An 18,119-nucleotide genomic window follows, 5' to 3' on the forward strand; every position below is an offset into this window, starting at 1 on the left:
GAAACACGACCTTGACCATCGACTCAAGTAACATTCCTGTTTCTTGGAAGAACAACCGTTTCGAAACATGCTTGGACTGTGCAGCCATGGCGGCAGCAGCGTCTGAAGCAAAGCGGAGGAAGCTGCAAGCCTGCAACCTGCCTGCAGAATTAGCGCGCACTTGTACCAGACGACGCTTATGTGCTTGGATACAAACTCTGCAGCTTCTACGGTGAGGTCGCTTTCTTCCACGGCTTGGTCTAGAATCTAGATAGGATAGGATAGCTCCCCTGAAATGATCTTCATCGATGATTATTAATCTTTTTAAAGGGCAGTTCTTTATGCCCTCTATCCAGCTTATTTTTAATTTTTTTAAAAAAAAATCTCTTAACTAGTAGGCTTCTAAAATAAAATTTTAGGTTAGACTTCTAGAATAACCTAGATAGAGGACATCTCATTTTACAACCAAAATAAGTCACAAAGAAACTGGCCCTAAATCTCCAAAGAGTGATATTGTGGAGACAGGGAGAAACAGAGGAGTCGAGGCTGTGTTAGAGGGGTCTTACTTTTGACGGAGAAAACCAATTGAAAGTACAAAACATAGTACAGTACTATCGTGCTCTTTCATGCTTTCCTTAATGGCCCAGAGAAGTGACTAGGGCCAACAATACTTTCTGTTAACTGTCCTTATCAAAAACGACAAGTTTCACCGGACCGTAGGTAATACACTAGCTATGTCCACAAATTCCACTCTGCATGAAGAAAAGAGGAAAAAAGAGAATGCATGCCTCTCTGTTGACAGCAAAAATGCTAGACATAAGCTGAGTTACAGGGCTCTTATGGAGACGTTTTTGTAACACTAACATCTTCCCCCCCGATTTTCATGGGGTGGGCCCACTTCCCCCAACCGAGCCCAATCAGAAGCGTCCACGTTTAATCAATCCGTAAAGAGACCTTTTACGATGCATCAGATCAATATTGACCGTTCCGTACATGTAGCATTGTTGCTGTTGACAGTGTGATTTCGTAGTCATGGAAAGCATATCACCGTCGAGGGCTCCAGGTCGTGCTGCAGCAGTAAACCCAACATGTCTCGCCCAGTCGTGCCCAAGAGAGGCCCCCATCGAACACAATTCTTGTTCTCGGTGTACTGAATCCACGTCCTGTCGCCGTCCTAGACTGTCTCCGGAATAATGCCCAGCGAGTGCATCACGCCGCGCTCTCCTCGGTTGCTATACAGTCATCCTGGATGACAACATCTCAAGCACACACGGCCACGCATGCGCTGCGACGGCGACGTGTCGTGTTAGTTGTTATGAAGCACGGCCACGCATCCGCCGCGGACGGCGACGTGTCGGCGTCAGGGCGTCGATGGCAGACTGGCCAAAAACAATCCGCGGCGGCCGGCGGCTGAATTTTATCAGTTATCACTCTAGGATCTTGGGGCTGCAGGTTCTGTTTGTGCTACCGGGTTTACCTGGATGCAGGAATGAAAATCTCCCTATAGTGCCCAGGTGTTCCGAGACTGTAGCAGATGCAAATCAAAAGGGCAGATGCACTGCCTGTTGTTCCGGTGAGCTTCCCGGCGAGTTCTTGATCATGATGAATAAGCGAGCATCTGATGCTTCAGAGGCTACCAGCCAGGTCAGCACCCTGAAGAAATATCCATCAGCTTCTTGTTTTGGGGGTAAAATATGACATTATCCGGAATAGGCGGGGGTTGAGATGCATGGATGTTCTCGAATCGGGTGGCGGCAGCACATGTTGCAGAAGGGCTGCTTGGCTAATCATTCAGAGCACAAGATCCATCAATTGGCGTGTTAATATGCCATCATCACCAACTTGTGCCCCCCTTTTGGTACCTGCAAATGGTGGCACCATGGTGCAACTGAACCTCGCCGCGCCACCGCTGATCTATACCAGCTCTTTCCCACGACCGGTTGCCGTCGAGATGACGAACCGAGCCGCTAGAGACAGCGACCGTGCCGTCGCCCACAAGCTTGTTCAGCGATAGTCCGGTGCAACAGCCCTAGTAGCTCAAGCAGCCCTTGTGCTCAACTGCTCTGCAGTCTGCACCAGCACTTCCCATGGCATTTGCCCCTTTCACTGCTGCTAGTGACACCAGCACTCGCACGGAGCAGGAATAAGCAGCGCCAAAAAGCAGGGCCAAATCTTTATGCAGCACCTCCAGGATCATCTGCTCAGGTAGAAAAACTTGATGCTGCCTGTAACTAGATTAAGTTAACAGATGATGCTTCATGCAGCAGGAGCATGTACGAGAAGCAAAGTGTTAGTGCAGGTCCCCATCAAGAAAGCAAAGTGTTCTATTTAGGTGATGGCACTTTAATCCAACATAATGATCTGGAAAAGCATCATCCGGCGTTTCTTATACTTGTGGGAGATCTTTGCCTGATACTTCGACGCTCCGACTCAGAATTTACTGCAGGCCGGAATCTGAGATGCCGGAATCTCCGGTGTTTTCTCTTAGTGACAAATCTCTAAAGACACTGTAGTTATTATCACAAAATTCTTTCTTTTGAAGTTGGGCCCCGTGACTAGATGTCAACCGGTATGAAAATTTCATACAAATATAGCATGATGCAAACAATGTGGCGACACGATTTCTAGAATAAGAACTTAAGCAACTTATAATGATATCAGTTAAATCAAAGTCATTGCATAAAAGACCATGACCATCTTGTCCACAACATTCACTAATATAAGAAACAGAGCATTGCAAACATACAACTGTTAATTTGTGTAAGTACTTTGACTATTTACACCAACATAAGAAGAAGCATTTGACGACAAGACGAGGACAATTGGATGGGGGCGGGAGGAGGGGGATTTCACGAAGATAATGAGTGTTTGACGACAAGACAATGACAACTGAAAGTGGGGGGATGCATAAATCTTTGAGATGATATTACTAGAATAAGATCCACATACCAAAGATGACAACTTTAATCCACAAATATCTGGGAAATACATACCTTGGCGCCCCACATCATCACAAAATTGAAGCTACTAGCAGTAATAGATGGTTAGTTGCTAAAGGATAAGAACCTCCATTAGAATTATATATACATGAGTGACACAATATTAGTCCATGTCTCATACAATTAATGACGATGTTAAAGTTTGAGTAAGCTATGTGATCTTGCTGATGGGTCTAGGACTCCAGGTTGGCCCTGCTCTCTAAAAAAACAACTTTGTTCTCCCATTAGTATTGGTGGAGCTACAACAAGGCCAAATGGGCTGTGGCTTGTCCAGTCCATGTGCAAAACAAATGAAGAGTATAGATAAACTTGGCCTTTTGAGAGAGAGAAAATGTGTTCCCTTCGGCTCAGCTCACCTTAGCCCGCAAAACCAACTTTGGGTAGCTCCGACATTGCCCAGTAGTAAAATAAGTAGTTGGGAACATAGGACACACTTTTTTTGCATTTTTTATGTGTCGAGGAATTAATATTTACAAAAAAAGCACTTATATGATTGCACAATACTTTTCTATCCTAAAAGTTACCTTCCTACTTGAAAGCAATTGGTTTGTTTTTTTTCCCTCAAAATGGAGTATAAACTTCTGGACTCTGCATCACTATGATGCATACAATTACTAAGCAAAGTACAAGACAAAGATAACCATGGCTGAATCATTACAAGATATGAGAGACAACTAAGACTAAGTCAATGTCTTTCACAGCGACGCCTTCAACAAGGGATAAATGTTCTAACGCCATCATTGTCGTGATTCCGGCATAGACGGTTTGGGCAAGAATTTCATCATGGTTGTCGAGGCTAGCCAACAAAGACCAGCAAACAGCAAGTAGAAAACGCCTTCATGAAGGCAACAACGTAAGTTCGGCATTGTTAAGCCTGACAAACAAAGTCTATGATAAGAGTTTTAACTCTGAACATGAATTGATGTTCCAATCAACATCTTGATGACGACAGATCATTCGATAGTAGCATCCATACTCCACTCAAGGACCTAGTACATCGGCGAGATCTTCTCACTTTAGATCACCACCACGGCCGTTACGGGACGCCCTTGTCTTGGCATGGAATTGGCCACTATCACTCCACACCGGCGTTAGTCATACTGTAACATTAACACCACACTGTCCGAGCCACTACCTTGAAGTTAGATGCCGATGGGGAATATCTAATGCACCACAAACCTCCTTGTGTGATGGTCGCTGCCCTTGCACCAGACAAAAAATCCATTTATGCCACCCGCCGCCGGCGAGCATCCACGATACCGCAGACGAACACCGCCGTCATGCTTGCAGATTTTTTTCGATAAAGAACATTTTGCTCAATTGATATATCGAGATGATACAACCGCGGTGAAGGAATGCCCGACCTCTGCATAGCACGATGCAAACAGCAAACACGTCCAACACCTCAGAAAAAAAAATCGTGTTACACCAATAAATGGCCATCGGGCCTTTGGGCATGGCACGATGCCTGCAGATACGCCATTGGACCTCTTGGTCATCTTGTCACGGTCGTCGGAAGGCCACTTCCCCGCCAATAATGGCCAGTGAATGCCACTGCGGACGGCATGACTAGCCCTTACACGATCCGACCATTGCCGTGAGTGCCGCCTCATCAAGGGGCCACCGTCGCCACCTCCGGCGGGCCAGTTTCGTCTTTTTCCTCCTTGTTGTCGGCGCCACCGTCGGCGCTCGTGCCGGTGTGGAGCGCGGAGAGCAGCCGGCTGCAGTCCTCATCCTTGCGGTCGAGCCGGTCGGCGCGGTCCTGAAACTTGCCGGCCTGGGCCTGGGAGCCAGTGACCCACGCTAGGCCTCCGGGTAGGACTTCATGTTGCAGCCGTGGAATTTGATGGAGTTCGCAGCGAGGCCGCGCACAATCAGATGAAATAGCTGAGTTAGTTGTCATCTCATTGTCCTCAGGCTTCATTGCAAGCTTTCTTGCCGCCCCGTCGTGCTGCTGCTCTCATGGTCATGGTGGTGGCCGCTGCTCCCGCTCGCCGCGTCGGCGGGGTCGCCTCCGAGCTGCGAGCTCACCTCGCAGCCCTGCTCGTCCATCTTCTTCTCCTTTTCGTCGACGACGCTCGCGCTTGCTGCCGCCGCCGCTGCGAGCTCTACCTCGGCTGCCCGGCTAGTGGCCGGCTTGGCGAGGAACGTGGGCCGGTCGTCGCCGGCCATGATGACCACGACGTGCTCCTGGAAATCCAGGGCCGGCTTGGACGCGCCGGACGCCGAGGCCTTCTCCCCGTCGCCCCCCGACTCCTGGCCGTCCCGGTCGCCGTCGAGGTACCCGGAGAGCTTCCAGTAGGAGCACGCCAGGATGAGCAGCGCCAAGGCGATGAGCCCCAGCATCGCCGCCAGGCCGCCGAACAGGTACGGCACAGGCGACTGCCATGGCGAGTGCGGCGCCGTCCCGTTGATCAGCCCGTGCGCCGGCGCCACCATCGGCGCCCCCGCGCGGTGGCTCATGGCGACGAACTCGGCTCCGGGCCTCATGGTTTGTGTTGGTGTCCGCGGGCACGGCGTCTGCGTAGCAGAGCAGAGGAGTTGCACCTGATGAGTTTGCTGCTCTGTTATCTCTGTTTTTCTCCTGTGTGTGCTTGTTGTTGTCTTAGGGATGGTGTGGAGGGGTGAGAGGGAAATGGGCTGTATTTATAGGGGAAGAGGCCGGGGAGAAATATATTTGTGATGCCAAGGAATATCAAATGAACAATGAGGAAATTCTTGTTTGGAGGTATGTACTCTGTTTCTAGATACCACACCTTTTTTAGGCGAAACCGCGCGAAATCCCCTATGCAACTTTTATAGCTAAGAAAATTTGTACAATCAGGGCTTTGGATAGGCCAAAAAGCTAAAAAAGATAGAGGACATGGGTGATGAGTTACCATTGATTAAGGCGTTATTTAAATTGGGGGATATAGTGCCTCTAGATTGTGTGCGCAACCATGGCGTGTTCCGCTTCTAAAGATCCTCGTACTCCATACCACTCCCTTTGTTTAGAATTGTGAGGTGCACCAATTTCATCCCAAATTTTCATGTCATAGACCGTGTCAATTTCCAAACGACATGTTATTTTACACCAAGGAAGGTACGGTCGGAGGGAGAACTTCCTGCTTTACACCGGTTTATAGTGAAAGGTGGTTAATTAATATCCTCAATTCATGTGGTTCTGGCTCTCCTTTCTATGATCGACTACAACGATTTTAATCCATAGTGCAGCGATGTTGATGACCAATTAGCTTTAAGTCTCCTAGGTAATGGTTGAAATGAACGCAGTTATGGGGGTTATTTCAGCACACCACATTGGTTCTGGCCCACTCGCCGTTCTTTCGCAACAAAAAGTGAGAAATTGTTCACTCCCTTTTCACGATGTGGAGGGAGTAGTGAATTTAAGACCATCCTTCACAGCAAGGATTATTGAGTGTGTTTCACATTTACCTCCCTTCTTAAGTTTTGCATAAACTAGTTGGTGCAAAGAGTCAAGCAAAATTTCTATTGAATATATGTAAGAGAAAATATCAAAATCTTCATTCATATTGATTTGAGGGTTCTCCCCGGATAAAAGATAAGGATTCTGCTTTAGGGATGAGATTGTAGTTCTAAAATGTGCACAAGAACGGCTTCATAGAATAAGGGTCAATGCCATATGTCGGTGCCGCGTTGGTCCATATTTTTACAACATTCATTAACTAATGGAGTTGTCTATTATTAGTTTGCAAAAGTTGAGTAAATTTCAATTAGACCTTCGGATCAACTTATTGCCATTTTTTCTAATATTGCTTCAAATACAACTTATTGGCTAGAAATCGCGGCTACATACATTTTTCTCTGCTAGATATGAGGGCTTTCAATACATTAATTTTTTATTGAGTGATATATGCTTTTAGCTTACTATGATTAATGAAAAATTAGCCACTTGACATCCATCGCTTCTCTCTTTAGATCAACGAGATGGGGCATGTCCAGATTAGTATTTGCAAGAAAAGAAGGCACAAACGGACAATCGGTTTCGAAAATAATAGGCTTGTGGAGAGTAATACCTTTGTAGATACTGGCATGGCATGCACGCGGCTTAGCTTCTTACACACTATAACAAACATAACGGAATTCTTTGCAACAACCCCCACACTAGTGGAACCACACACCTGGCAAAGCTAGCGTTGACATTATTCTTAATACAATTAGGTGCAGGAGGCTGCCACACCACTATATTTCTCTTTTGAGTTGTTATGATTAATTGGCAGACTAAAGGGGTAGCGCATGTGTCAACAAAAATAAGTTTTGGTTATTGCTCTAATGGTGCTCTTGTAAGTAGCATCCCGCTCTGTGTAACGTATGTTGTAATGAATGATTGTGAGAACATTATCATTTAATTAATATATGGAGTGATATTTTCAAAAAAGGGGGGGGGGGGGATAGGCACTTGGGAATTATAGAAAATGCTAATTACATTACCACATGTGTTGTGTTGGGTGGACCAATCATTCATGCACTAGCCACTGCAACTATAGTAGTAAGTAGTAGAACTTTATAAGTTTCCTTTGGGACCGGGTTGTGAATAGTTTGCGCATGGGTTTTGCCTTGATTGTATGTACCATGTTTGTCGGTGCATAAATTCCACGCACATAGTTGAAGCTTAAGCTAAAACCTGCTTATTATGTGCCCATTTGCTTGGTTATGTAATAGTGCCCTTGGACATTTTGTTTTTCTTGAGATGATTAAATAACTTATCTTGCTCTTAGTTTTTATACCAAAATCTAACATGATTCCTAAATTTTGGGGTTGCTATATTTGTAATATATCTTCTTTATTTAGGGATCTAATAAAATTTACTAATTGTGTTATGTGTGTCGAATGTGGATACCAATATATGTGGATTATTAAATGTGTTTTCCATTTGCCTTTGGGCTAAGGTTTTTGTATTAGCTAGTTGGTGCAAAGAAATCAACAAGGATTATATTGCTCGATCATAACACAGAAGTGATACAAAAAATCTAATCTTCCTTGGTATGAATCCAGAAGTAATTCGCGGATACAACGAAATAACTACGCTTTAGAGCCTAAAATGAACAAAATGGTTTCTGGGGAACTAAGATTGATGCCAATGACTACGATGCAATGGTTCATATTTGACCGTCCATTAATTGGTAGGGTTGTCCACTTATTAGTTACCTAAAAATTGATCAAATATCAGTCATATCTTCCTTTTTATTTTTTATTTTTTGGGTAATATTAGTCATATCTTTGAATCGATACCTGGCCATTTGTTATCTTAATATCGGTCCATACATAGCATAACGCCTAGAAATCACATAAATTATGTTTCTGCACTTGTTGTTTCAATACATAATTTTTGGTCTAAGTCATGCTTTTGGCGAACTAAGATTTATAAAAAAATAGGTACTTGAGAATTAGTAAAAATTTAATTAAATTACTAGGTATATTGTGTAGGTCCAAGTAACTTGAAAGATAGAACATTGGGTGGGCCAATCATTCATGCAATGGCCACTACAGCTACAAAATTCATAAGAAATGTAGAAGTTTCCTATGGTGTGGGGTTGTGAATAGTTTGGCCTCGATTCTACCAAATGTTTTAGTGAATAAATTCCATGCAGAAACAAAACTTAAGCTAGAACCTGCTTAATTATGCGGTACCCATTTGCTTGATTGGTGAATAGTTTGGCCTTGCGTCTTTTTTCTTGGTGGGGAGATCTTATGATGTAATTAGTATTTTATACAACTATAAGAAGATTCCTTAATTTTGGTCCCACCATATTTGTAGTAGCTTTGTTCAAAGGGCATAAGAAAATTATTTGATTGTGTCATGTGTGTGGATACCGGTAGACGCAGATACATGGGAGGAAGACATCATCTGGAACTCTATAGAATTATTGTGGTGTGCACTTATTATAGGGAGACTCCAAGTCCAAACCAGAAACAAAAGGCAAGTGTATGATATGGTTTAGGCAGGGCGTAAGCATCATCCTTCTTTATTTGGAGAAAATTAATGAAAAGATGGAGATGTGTTAGTAGCAATAAAGGGGAGCACTGGGGATGCACCCCATGTTGATGGTAATATTATCCTATTAACCATAATTATTAGCGAATATTTCTAGCTGGGCTAAATAGTTAGATTATTATGCATGTAGCCTCATTACCTAATGCATATGAATTGTCCGGCACATTTGTAGGATCTTCCTTTTTAGCTTTAGACACAGTAAAACTATATTGCACGCAGCAATCAGATCAAGATAGGTGGATTTATGTCTCGAGCATCGGCACAAAGTTTACTTCGAAATCGACATGTGGCACAAGTTGTTAACTACTACAATTAATTAACAAGCCATGTCCTTATCCCTAAGCATCTGGTTAGCTAGCAAAGTACATTGCTTAGTGGAGCTTTACTAGCACCAAATTAATGTGGATTAGGTCTGCAAGCTTTAGTTAGCCTGGAGCTAGCTTACGTGACAAACTATGATTGGCCGGAGGGCCCAACACATGGCCAATACTCCAGTAGAATGATACTGCTTTGTAGATTATATACAAGTAAGTAGATTGATTACTTTGCTTACTGTAGTGCTCCTTTAAGCTTGTTTCTTTAATCAAAACATATATTCCCTCATAAACCACCTTTTGTTAGGGAGTATCCATCTTTGTCATTATGGGACATTAACATACACATAGTGCATCAACTAATCAGAAAGGTGCTTTTCTTGCCTCATAAAAACAAGATACTACGCTCCTTGAAAGTTCTACAAAAAATGGTTTTTTTGCTCTTGCTCGGTGTGAGCTTATCCGCACCAAAAGAATGATGGTCGCAAACGAGCAAAATAAGATAGTGGTGTGTATTTTGTATAATGTACATGATTGTGCGTGGGGGGAAAGGGGGTGCAATATGTCTCAAGTGTGCGCACGCATGCAAACCCCAATGTACGTTCTCTAGGGTGCCATGGTAGCAGATCCAACAAAGAAATGTGCCTCTTGTATGGAAGTCAGCTCGACATTACAATGTATTGTGTGCAGTGAGCTCTTCCAGAACGGCTCCGGCTGCAGCCGGACACATAGATTCGTGCATGCCATGATCGATGCATACGGAAGACTGGTGTCTATATATTTTCTTGCTAGAACTAAGGATATGTATGGATTGGCAACAAATTTTGATGCCGATCACGGCAATAATTCAGAAGAATTGTGTCTCCTCCTAATCCTAATGTCACATATCCCACTTATCATCATGATGTATTGTTTGTGTCTATTACATGCATACATGACATGACCTGAGCTAACCACTTAGAGAAAACTAATAAACCTCTATCAAGGTATAAAAGGCCTGTTAGATTTGTCAAACTTCGTCCAAGGTTTGGCTATCATTATTCGGTAATATTTTGAAAATAATTGCTTTGACTATGATTACATATCTATGAGTAAATTGCGTCGCAATGCACCTTCAAGAGATGGCGTAAAAACAAACTACAACTTTACACGGAATTTTACCAAATATCTTTGGATGTTCTAATTGGTAGCATTCCATGACCTTTTCACATTCTTTGAAGGGACTTTTACATTTGTGTCCCTAACTCAAACCCACTACTTATATTTATCCATAATTTTGATGTGCGCTCAAGTTTGCCCCTCTTCCCTTAGTTCCCCTTATAGAAATGCTCTTCTGTGCCGTTATCGTCTGATCAAAGGGCTTTGACCGTCTATTAGACGTTTTCTGGACATTGTTGCCCCTGCCTCCATATCTCACTAACATGCGGGACCCACTCTAAAAGAACTAAAGGGAAAATCTCTTTCTCTCACTCACTTACATGTGGGGCACAACCGAAATAATAAAAATAAAAAAATTTCTCTCTCAAAACCTCTCTCTTCCTGACATGTGGGCCATGAGACCCACTGTCAGGGTCAATGCGTAGCTGGCCATGAGCGGGTGCGTGCACCGGCGGCTCACCGTAGGGAGCTAGAAGACCACGGGAAGAGGGCGAGGCACACAGTGTAGCTACGTGAGGCACACGAGATACGCTGGGCATGGCTAGGGTAGGCGGGCACGCACACGGCCTATCCAGTCATGGTCGGTCATGGCGGCTGGCTTCGGGCAGGGGGCATCGAGCACAGAATCGGGCGGGGGAAGATGTGAGTAGGGCCGCATGCTTTCCATGATGACGGCAAGGAGGTCAGGTAGGTCAACGGTGGCTCCGGGCTGCCGAATTATGAGTGGAAGAGCGACGACCATGGCAGAGGTCGAGGTCCCGGGCATTGTGTACAGGCGGCCCCACGTATGATTCATCGCGTTGGGCTGAGGAGAGGCGCCCTACGGAGCTCATGGACATGCTTGGGCTGATCGATCTGGCCTCCGGCCACGGTGGCTGGCAACGGCGTCCTCAGCAGAGCTCTAAGGCGCTCTCAGGCAAACTTCGAGCAATGCGCTACAAGGCACGAGGAGGCTTGGTGAGTGGGCCGAATTAACCTAGGGGTCATGTAGACCGCGACACGCTTGCGTGGATCATTGGAGAGGCATGGGAGCATCAACTCCGATGATAGCTGTGGGCAACGGCGTTATGCCGGAATGGTGTCTTCCCCGTCCATGGCGTCACCGTACACCACTATCCGCCTCGACCTCGACGCCCTCCACCAGACCACCTGAGCCTTCCCCCCACTCCTCACACACAAACGTGCCACCCATCGGCCGGTGTTGACCCGGACAGTTGGTCCCATGGCCCACGTGTCAGGGAGAGAGAGGGGTTGTGTGAGAGAAAAAATATTTTATATTTTATTTTGGTTGGGTCCACTTGTAAGTGAGAGAAAGTGTGTGGGAGAGTTTTTCGTTTTTAACTCTCGAGTAGGTCCCATGTGTAAGAGAGAGAGAGAGAGTTCTTTTCTGTTTTTACTATGGGGTAGGTCCCACGCGTAAGTGACATGTGCATAGAAGGGCAAATATGTCCAGAAAACGTCTAATAGATGGTCAAAGCCATGGAGGGCATTTACATTAGAGAAAATTCCTTATTTAATACTATCTTAAATTTCGTTGCCTTATTTGACATTGAAAAATAATTCTTCCCTATCTAATAACGAGTTTAAATTTTATGCCTTTTATAACACTTTCGTCCATTTTGAGTCGAAATGATACTTGAAAAGACCCTTTTGCCCTTATGTGGTATTTGTGTGTGGAGGACAGTAACACACACGCAGCATCAGTGTGAAGGCAGTAACGCACACAGCAACACACACGCATGCGGGCACACACAGCAGCACACACGCACGCAACACGCTCACAGGCATCAGCACACACAAGTCATAGCACACACACGCGCGGTAGCAGCAGCAGCACAACACACACAACAGCACGAACGCACACAAAACACAGCATAGGCGGAGGACTCCGTTGGGCGAGGTCGTGCGCCGGCCCTACCTTGATTTAGCGCAAAAGCTTTTATACCGGTATACACATGTCTAGTTGTATACATGGCTGGGATTGAAAAGAAGAACTAGAGTCTGGTCATACGGGCCTAGTTTCAACCCCCCAAAAAAACCAAGCATTGAGGCATCCACCGATCCACCAGCGCACGACCTAACTTATGTCCTCTGCATGCACACATCAGGTGCTCCAAGCCTCCAACATCGTGCCGCCAGTCCCAGCCGTCGTGCTACAGCTAGTGCCATCGTTGACGACCGCGCCATTTCCTGCCAGGTTTTCTCGTTGCTTGCTAATTTTATTAAATAATGCCATGAGAAGATATTAGAGCCCGTGTTTTGCTCTAGGTTTTAGCTGAAGTATAGCTCCGTCCCACCTTAATCTTTTTTGTTCTCCGCCACTGGCACACATGCACGCAACATGGCACACACGTACATACACATGCACTAGCAAACACACATGCAGCAGCACACGCGCACCCACGCATACGCACACGCGCGCGCACACACAGCAGTAGCACACGGGTACATGTACACGCACGCTTGCAACATCACACACACGCCCACACAAACATACCACATGAGGGCAAAAGAGTCTTTTCATGTGTCATTTCAGCTTGAAATGGACAAAAGTGTTATAAAAGGCATAAAATTTAAACACGTTGTTAGATAGGGAAGAAATTATTTGTCGATGTCAAATAGGGCATAAAATTTAGACACGGTGTTAAATAAGGAATTCTCTCTTTACATTAGGGGAACTAGCGGCAGAGGGGCAAATTTAAGCACACTTCGAAATTAGGGGTAAATTTGCGTAATGGGTTCGATTTAGGGACACAAATGTAAAAATCCCTTCTTTGAAAAGCTCAAATTGCAAAACCACGTCCTAAACTGGAACAACTGTGCTATACGTACGACAATTCACGTACGAATTCTGCCCGGAGGAGCAGATCAAACCGTATGTCAGTTGGACTCTCAGTCCAGCGACGACTGGATGTTGCGTCGTACCAAATCGGAAAAGCCATAGTCGTATGTGTAGTAGTTTCGAAACTGGAATAGGCTTCGGGCTAAATGGTTTTGGGATGTCCAAGGCTTAATATTGTCCAGTGATTGTACATGTTGTTAGGAGGTCTACGGAACTGGATGTAATTTTTCTTCTAGTGTTCTCTGTACTATTTTGGTAGTTGATGAATACGTAGATCGGAAGTTTTCTTGCGGAAAAAAATGACGAGTACCTATCTCTAATGGAGTAAACATGATTAATTATAAGCTCTACCAGTGGGTCCACGGCACCTCAATCCATTCATCAAGTGTGGCATATCCCTCCTCGTCCCCTTTCCATGGTGCATGATCGATCGATATGGACTCTTGCCTCAAAAAAATGACGATCCATTCCACTCTCGCAGGACCCAACTGGTACATACGTACGTACGCAGTACAGGTTAATTTTGCTTTATAAGCTAGCGCAACAGCTAGCATCGATGGATGGAAGGAACGAGCTCACGAGCTTGCTTTAGTTTGTGAGCGCATGCATGCTGGGCTCACTCACTCACATGTTACGGACGCTAATTGGGTGATTGAGCACCGTACGTGTCGCACTCGGTTCCAGTTGGCGTTGACATCATTGCCGGCATTGACTTTCCCGCTCAGAAATATCAACGTGACCTTGACGAATGACATGTGAGTTCGGATCCAACCACCCAAAGGCCAAGTCCATCTTGGCCCAGCTGTGAACTTATTAGTCGATCACGTTCCGTACCGACACTTTACAGGAGCGGCCCCAAGCTAAATCATAAACTTATTTCACGAATAATAAAATCCTAAACTGTTGAAAACCAATTACTTGTGAATTTCAGTTTGGCTGAATTTTAATGTGGTTTATGCCTCCTAGAGTATTTTCAAGCATAGTCAAGCAAGTTAGGCGGGAACAAAATGTTATTAGCCACTTTTTAGCAAACTATGGTACCATAAAGGATTGCACTGCGGTGTCGCTTCGGCCAGGACCGGATGAGGTGCCTGACCTATGTAATGCACACTTGGCCGCTGCTTGATGAATGAATTCTCTTTTTCCTCACAAGAGGAAAAAGAGCACCACCGGTTTGGAGACCCCCCCCCCCCCCCCCCCCCCCCCCATGATGCTATCTTTACTTGCCGAGTTAGCACTATTTTACCATCCGTCCTTAACAAACTATAGCCAAATACAATTGTCAAAAGATAGCGTCCCGAACGCCCGAAGGAAGACCAGCATGCCAATGAGGACTTGGCAGCACCGAAGGCTAATTAGGCCACACGCACACATACATGATTAATGTATAACACATCTAAACTAAGATTCTAGGATAAACTAGAGTTAGAAAGTCCACCCGTCAAGCCAAGCAGGAAGTACCAAGTGATAAATGCTGGAAAATAGGCTCAAAGCTGATTTGATGTTGCCAGAACACAACATTAAAGCAAAACATTTGAGCAGCTTGAAATAATGGATTGGCACACACCTCTGATATGATGAGTGTGAGGCAAAGAGCATTCTTATTACTGTAAACTCATGTTTCCACAAACTAGCATTGGTTGAGAGAGCCATAGATGTAGTTCTTTTATAGTAGTATTTTTGTAAATATTATGTTTTTTGTTGGTTCCCTATTAATGAAAAACTACCATAGAACTATTATTCTATGGTCTGCGGTTCAGAATAAAATCATGTGGCCGCAGAGTTCTTATGCAACTGGTGCACCAACCATTGAAATCCATGCTAAATTTTCTCAAAATTTTAAAACAACTGAATAGACAGATGTTAACACTTGGTACTTTTAATATGCCACAAATATCCAATCATTTCAACTTACAACGGGTGTCAATTAAGTCCAACCTGTCTCATGTAAAACCCTGGTAAGAAAATAGGACTCCATATACTACTAGTAATTGCGGCAACCATTTATTTTGGAAAGGTCTACGGGATGTTGTCCAACCTGAATATTTTTCCATTCCATGGCTTAGAAACAAGGAAATTATACAGAAGGGAATGGGAAGAAAATCGACACGAGGGTCGACACAGAGAAGCTCTTAGCAACACACATCGTTTACAACGTGAAGAACAAACAACCAGAGTAAGGGGCAGGTAGAGTGGAGATTACAACGAGGGGACAAAGCTTTGCACCTGACGACCATTTATCGTAGCCATGCCTGAGCATGTGCAGCCTGGCTCGATGGCCCGGGTGAAATCCGGACATCTGGGCCAGGCTCGGGCTCAACTTTTCCAATTCCACATGAAAGATCGGATGTCGGATCAGGCTTCGTCCAGGCAGGCCTGATCTAATCCTAGCTTTGCCACATAGAACATTCCTTGTGTCTCAAAAAAAAACATAGAACTTTTCTTTTTGAAGATGCAATAAGATTTACGCCTCGATGCGTTGGTAGGAAAAAGAGTTATCTACAATCCCTAGGATATGCCACACCCAAATTCGCAACACCATACCCACTAAGTGTTAGGCACCGCTGGAAGAACCGCTCCTGCTCTAACCCACAGCGGGCACCAATCCTAATCGTGTCAGGAAGGCTAGCGACATCGGGTTGCACGTTTGTTGAAGGTAATTGTGTTACCACGCCATGAGCATGATCGTCCACAGGTGCCGCATTTCACGGAGGTGGGGGTGGATCGGATGGCCTGCTGTCACCAATCCAAAGAGTCATCTCAGGGCTGAACGGTCGATCCGATCCACGAGTTCACCTCGTGCCAAATACCTTAGGCTCTAGGAGGAGTACGGATCCAATCTATCCTGGCTTTCAAATGTTCGATGTGGATAGACGAGGGTGGCAATCAATCCATAGGTGTGCATCTCATCAATCTCCTGGAGGCACAGTTCCAAATGAGAGATGGTGTCCGGTAAAGTTGATCACACACCTGGCCGGCCGGATGATGGCCGGCCAACGGTGACGCTGCCGAAATATTTAAAAAATATATATAAGAAAAGAATATGTTAGTTCTTTTATTAATGTATGTATCATCGGCTATAAGGGAAAATGGTCACGATGGTGAGCTGTCTGTTGGAAGTTTGTGTCCAGTCTTGCGTACATGGATATGTGAGATGATAAAAAGTTTTCCGGAAGTACATACACCTGTTACACTACCATACGTAGCCATGTCCGTGCTGTTACATTGCTAGTCCCCAATCCCCATCCCTTATCCGTTCTCAGTTTTGTGGATAACTTTCTTCAACGACGTACGTAAAGTCTGCTGTAGGTCTCCATCGCTGTAATTTTGCGCACTGTGCCTCTGTATGACTTTCTGTTTACTTGTTGGAACTGGATAGGTTAGCTTTTGGTGTCACTGGATTTTCACATCATAGTAGGTGTCTCGATTGCAAGCACTTACAGTGGGTTTTTTTAGTGATGTGTTGCGCCTGCTTCTCCCTTTCCCATCCCCTGAACTCTCGGATCGGTTGTATTTTGGTTATGCTTTAGTGGAAAAGGGTTTAGCCCGGTTCAAAAAAACATATGTACGTAAATATATTTCTTGGTGAGCTGAGCGTAGCTCGGATGGTTAGGTCGCATTTTCCTGAATTTAGGCCTTTCAGCGATGTTCGTTTAGTGGGAGGAGAGGTTTCTGTTAACTAAGAAGGTGTTTGTGACGACTTTGCCAGTAATCTCAAAGAAATATCAGAACTAACCATTGATCGTGATTGAGAACTACCGGATGCGCCACACGCACGCCATGCATTTCACTGGGGGTAAATGCACAGTCTCCCCTCCTCCCTCATTTCCTTATCTCTTTGTGCATCAACTATGGCTCGCAACCCCTATTTTCCTCTTCTTCCTTCCCCTTTCGGCCAGCGCATACTCTCCAACCATCGCGAATCCAGGCTCCCATCACCCCAAGACGACATGATCATCGACGATGCTGCGTAAGGTGTGCCGACGCTGCGAAGGGAAGTGGCACTGGTGCGGAGTCAATCGACGGTTGCTGTGATAACAAAGCTGATCCATCTCAAGCGGTTAGCGAAAAGAAGGAGGATGGAGGCCGTTAGGTGGGGAGAAAAAACAGAAAAGGGAGGGGCTCGGTTAGCTCACGGGAACGGGTACGGCGGCGTCACGTAGCAGCTGGCGGCCACCTCAACCTCAACGGAACAACGGCGGGTTAGGTCACACGCACGCTCCACTAGACACTAGACACCAGTGAGTCCACCCCGCTTGGCTAGCTGCCTCTCCGATTAATCCACCTTCCATCATGCGGCGAATATGTAATACCACAGGGCGTGACCGACGTGAGGTGGATTCCACGGCCGGCCGGCCGGCCACCTCTCTCTACACGGCTGACCCCCGTCCCATCGGACGTCTTAAGTCTAGCCCTGCTAACAAATATCCCCGCTGGTGTTCAGAAAATATCTTCTTCTTCTTTGCGAGAGAGTGTTCAGAAAATATCTTAGCTTAGTTCATTGCGGCATCTAATAGTTAACTTGAATAGAAAAAAAATCGGCAAATGAAAATGAACATGAATAGATTTGTTGACACCGCGGTACGGCAATTTCAGAATACGACCTTGACCATCAACCCAAGCACTAACTTTTTTTTTGTCATACGTAGAACTGGAGTAACCCTAAGAGCCGTCGTTTTGGGTGAAGGCACGGCATTTCTGTTTCTTGTTGCAGCTGTTTCTGGACATGCTTCTACGGAGGAAGTGAAGTAAACTGAAGAGCAGCAGCATTTCTGAACCAAGGCGGAGGAAGCTGCAGGATTAGCAGCAGCTTC

At 45.3% G+C, this 18,119-nt stretch overlaps 1 protein-coding gene across 1 annotated transcript; it reads right to left on the bottom strand.

Annotated features, from left to right (window-relative positions):
* Positions 1 to 4,326: 4,326 nt before the first annotated feature.
* Positions 4,327 to 5,607, bottom strand: LOC125521015 (uncharacterized). Its single transcript, XM_048686066.2, has one exon. It carries the CDS (start codon positions 5,466 to 5,468, stop codon positions 4,899 to 4,901), a length of 570 nt encoding a protein of 189 aa, XP_048542023.2. The 5' UTR covers positions 5,469 to 5,607; the 3' UTR covers positions 4,327 to 4,898.
* Positions 5,608 to 18,119: the final 12,512 nt, after the last annotated feature.

This window comes from Triticum urartu, chromosome 7A (genome assembly GCF_056163025.1).
Source record: "Triticum urartu cultivar PI428250 chromosome 7A, HENAU_Tu73, whole genome shotgun sequence".
Lineage (NCBI taxonomy): Eukaryota > Viridiplantae > Streptophyta > Magnoliopsida > Poales > Poaceae > Triticum > Triticum urartu.

Coding starts and splice junctions, on each gene's coding strand:
- LOC125521015 (XM_048686066.2), bottom strand. CDS start 5,468: ATGAGGCCCGGAGCCGAGTTCGTCGCCATGAGCCACCGCGCGGGGGCG.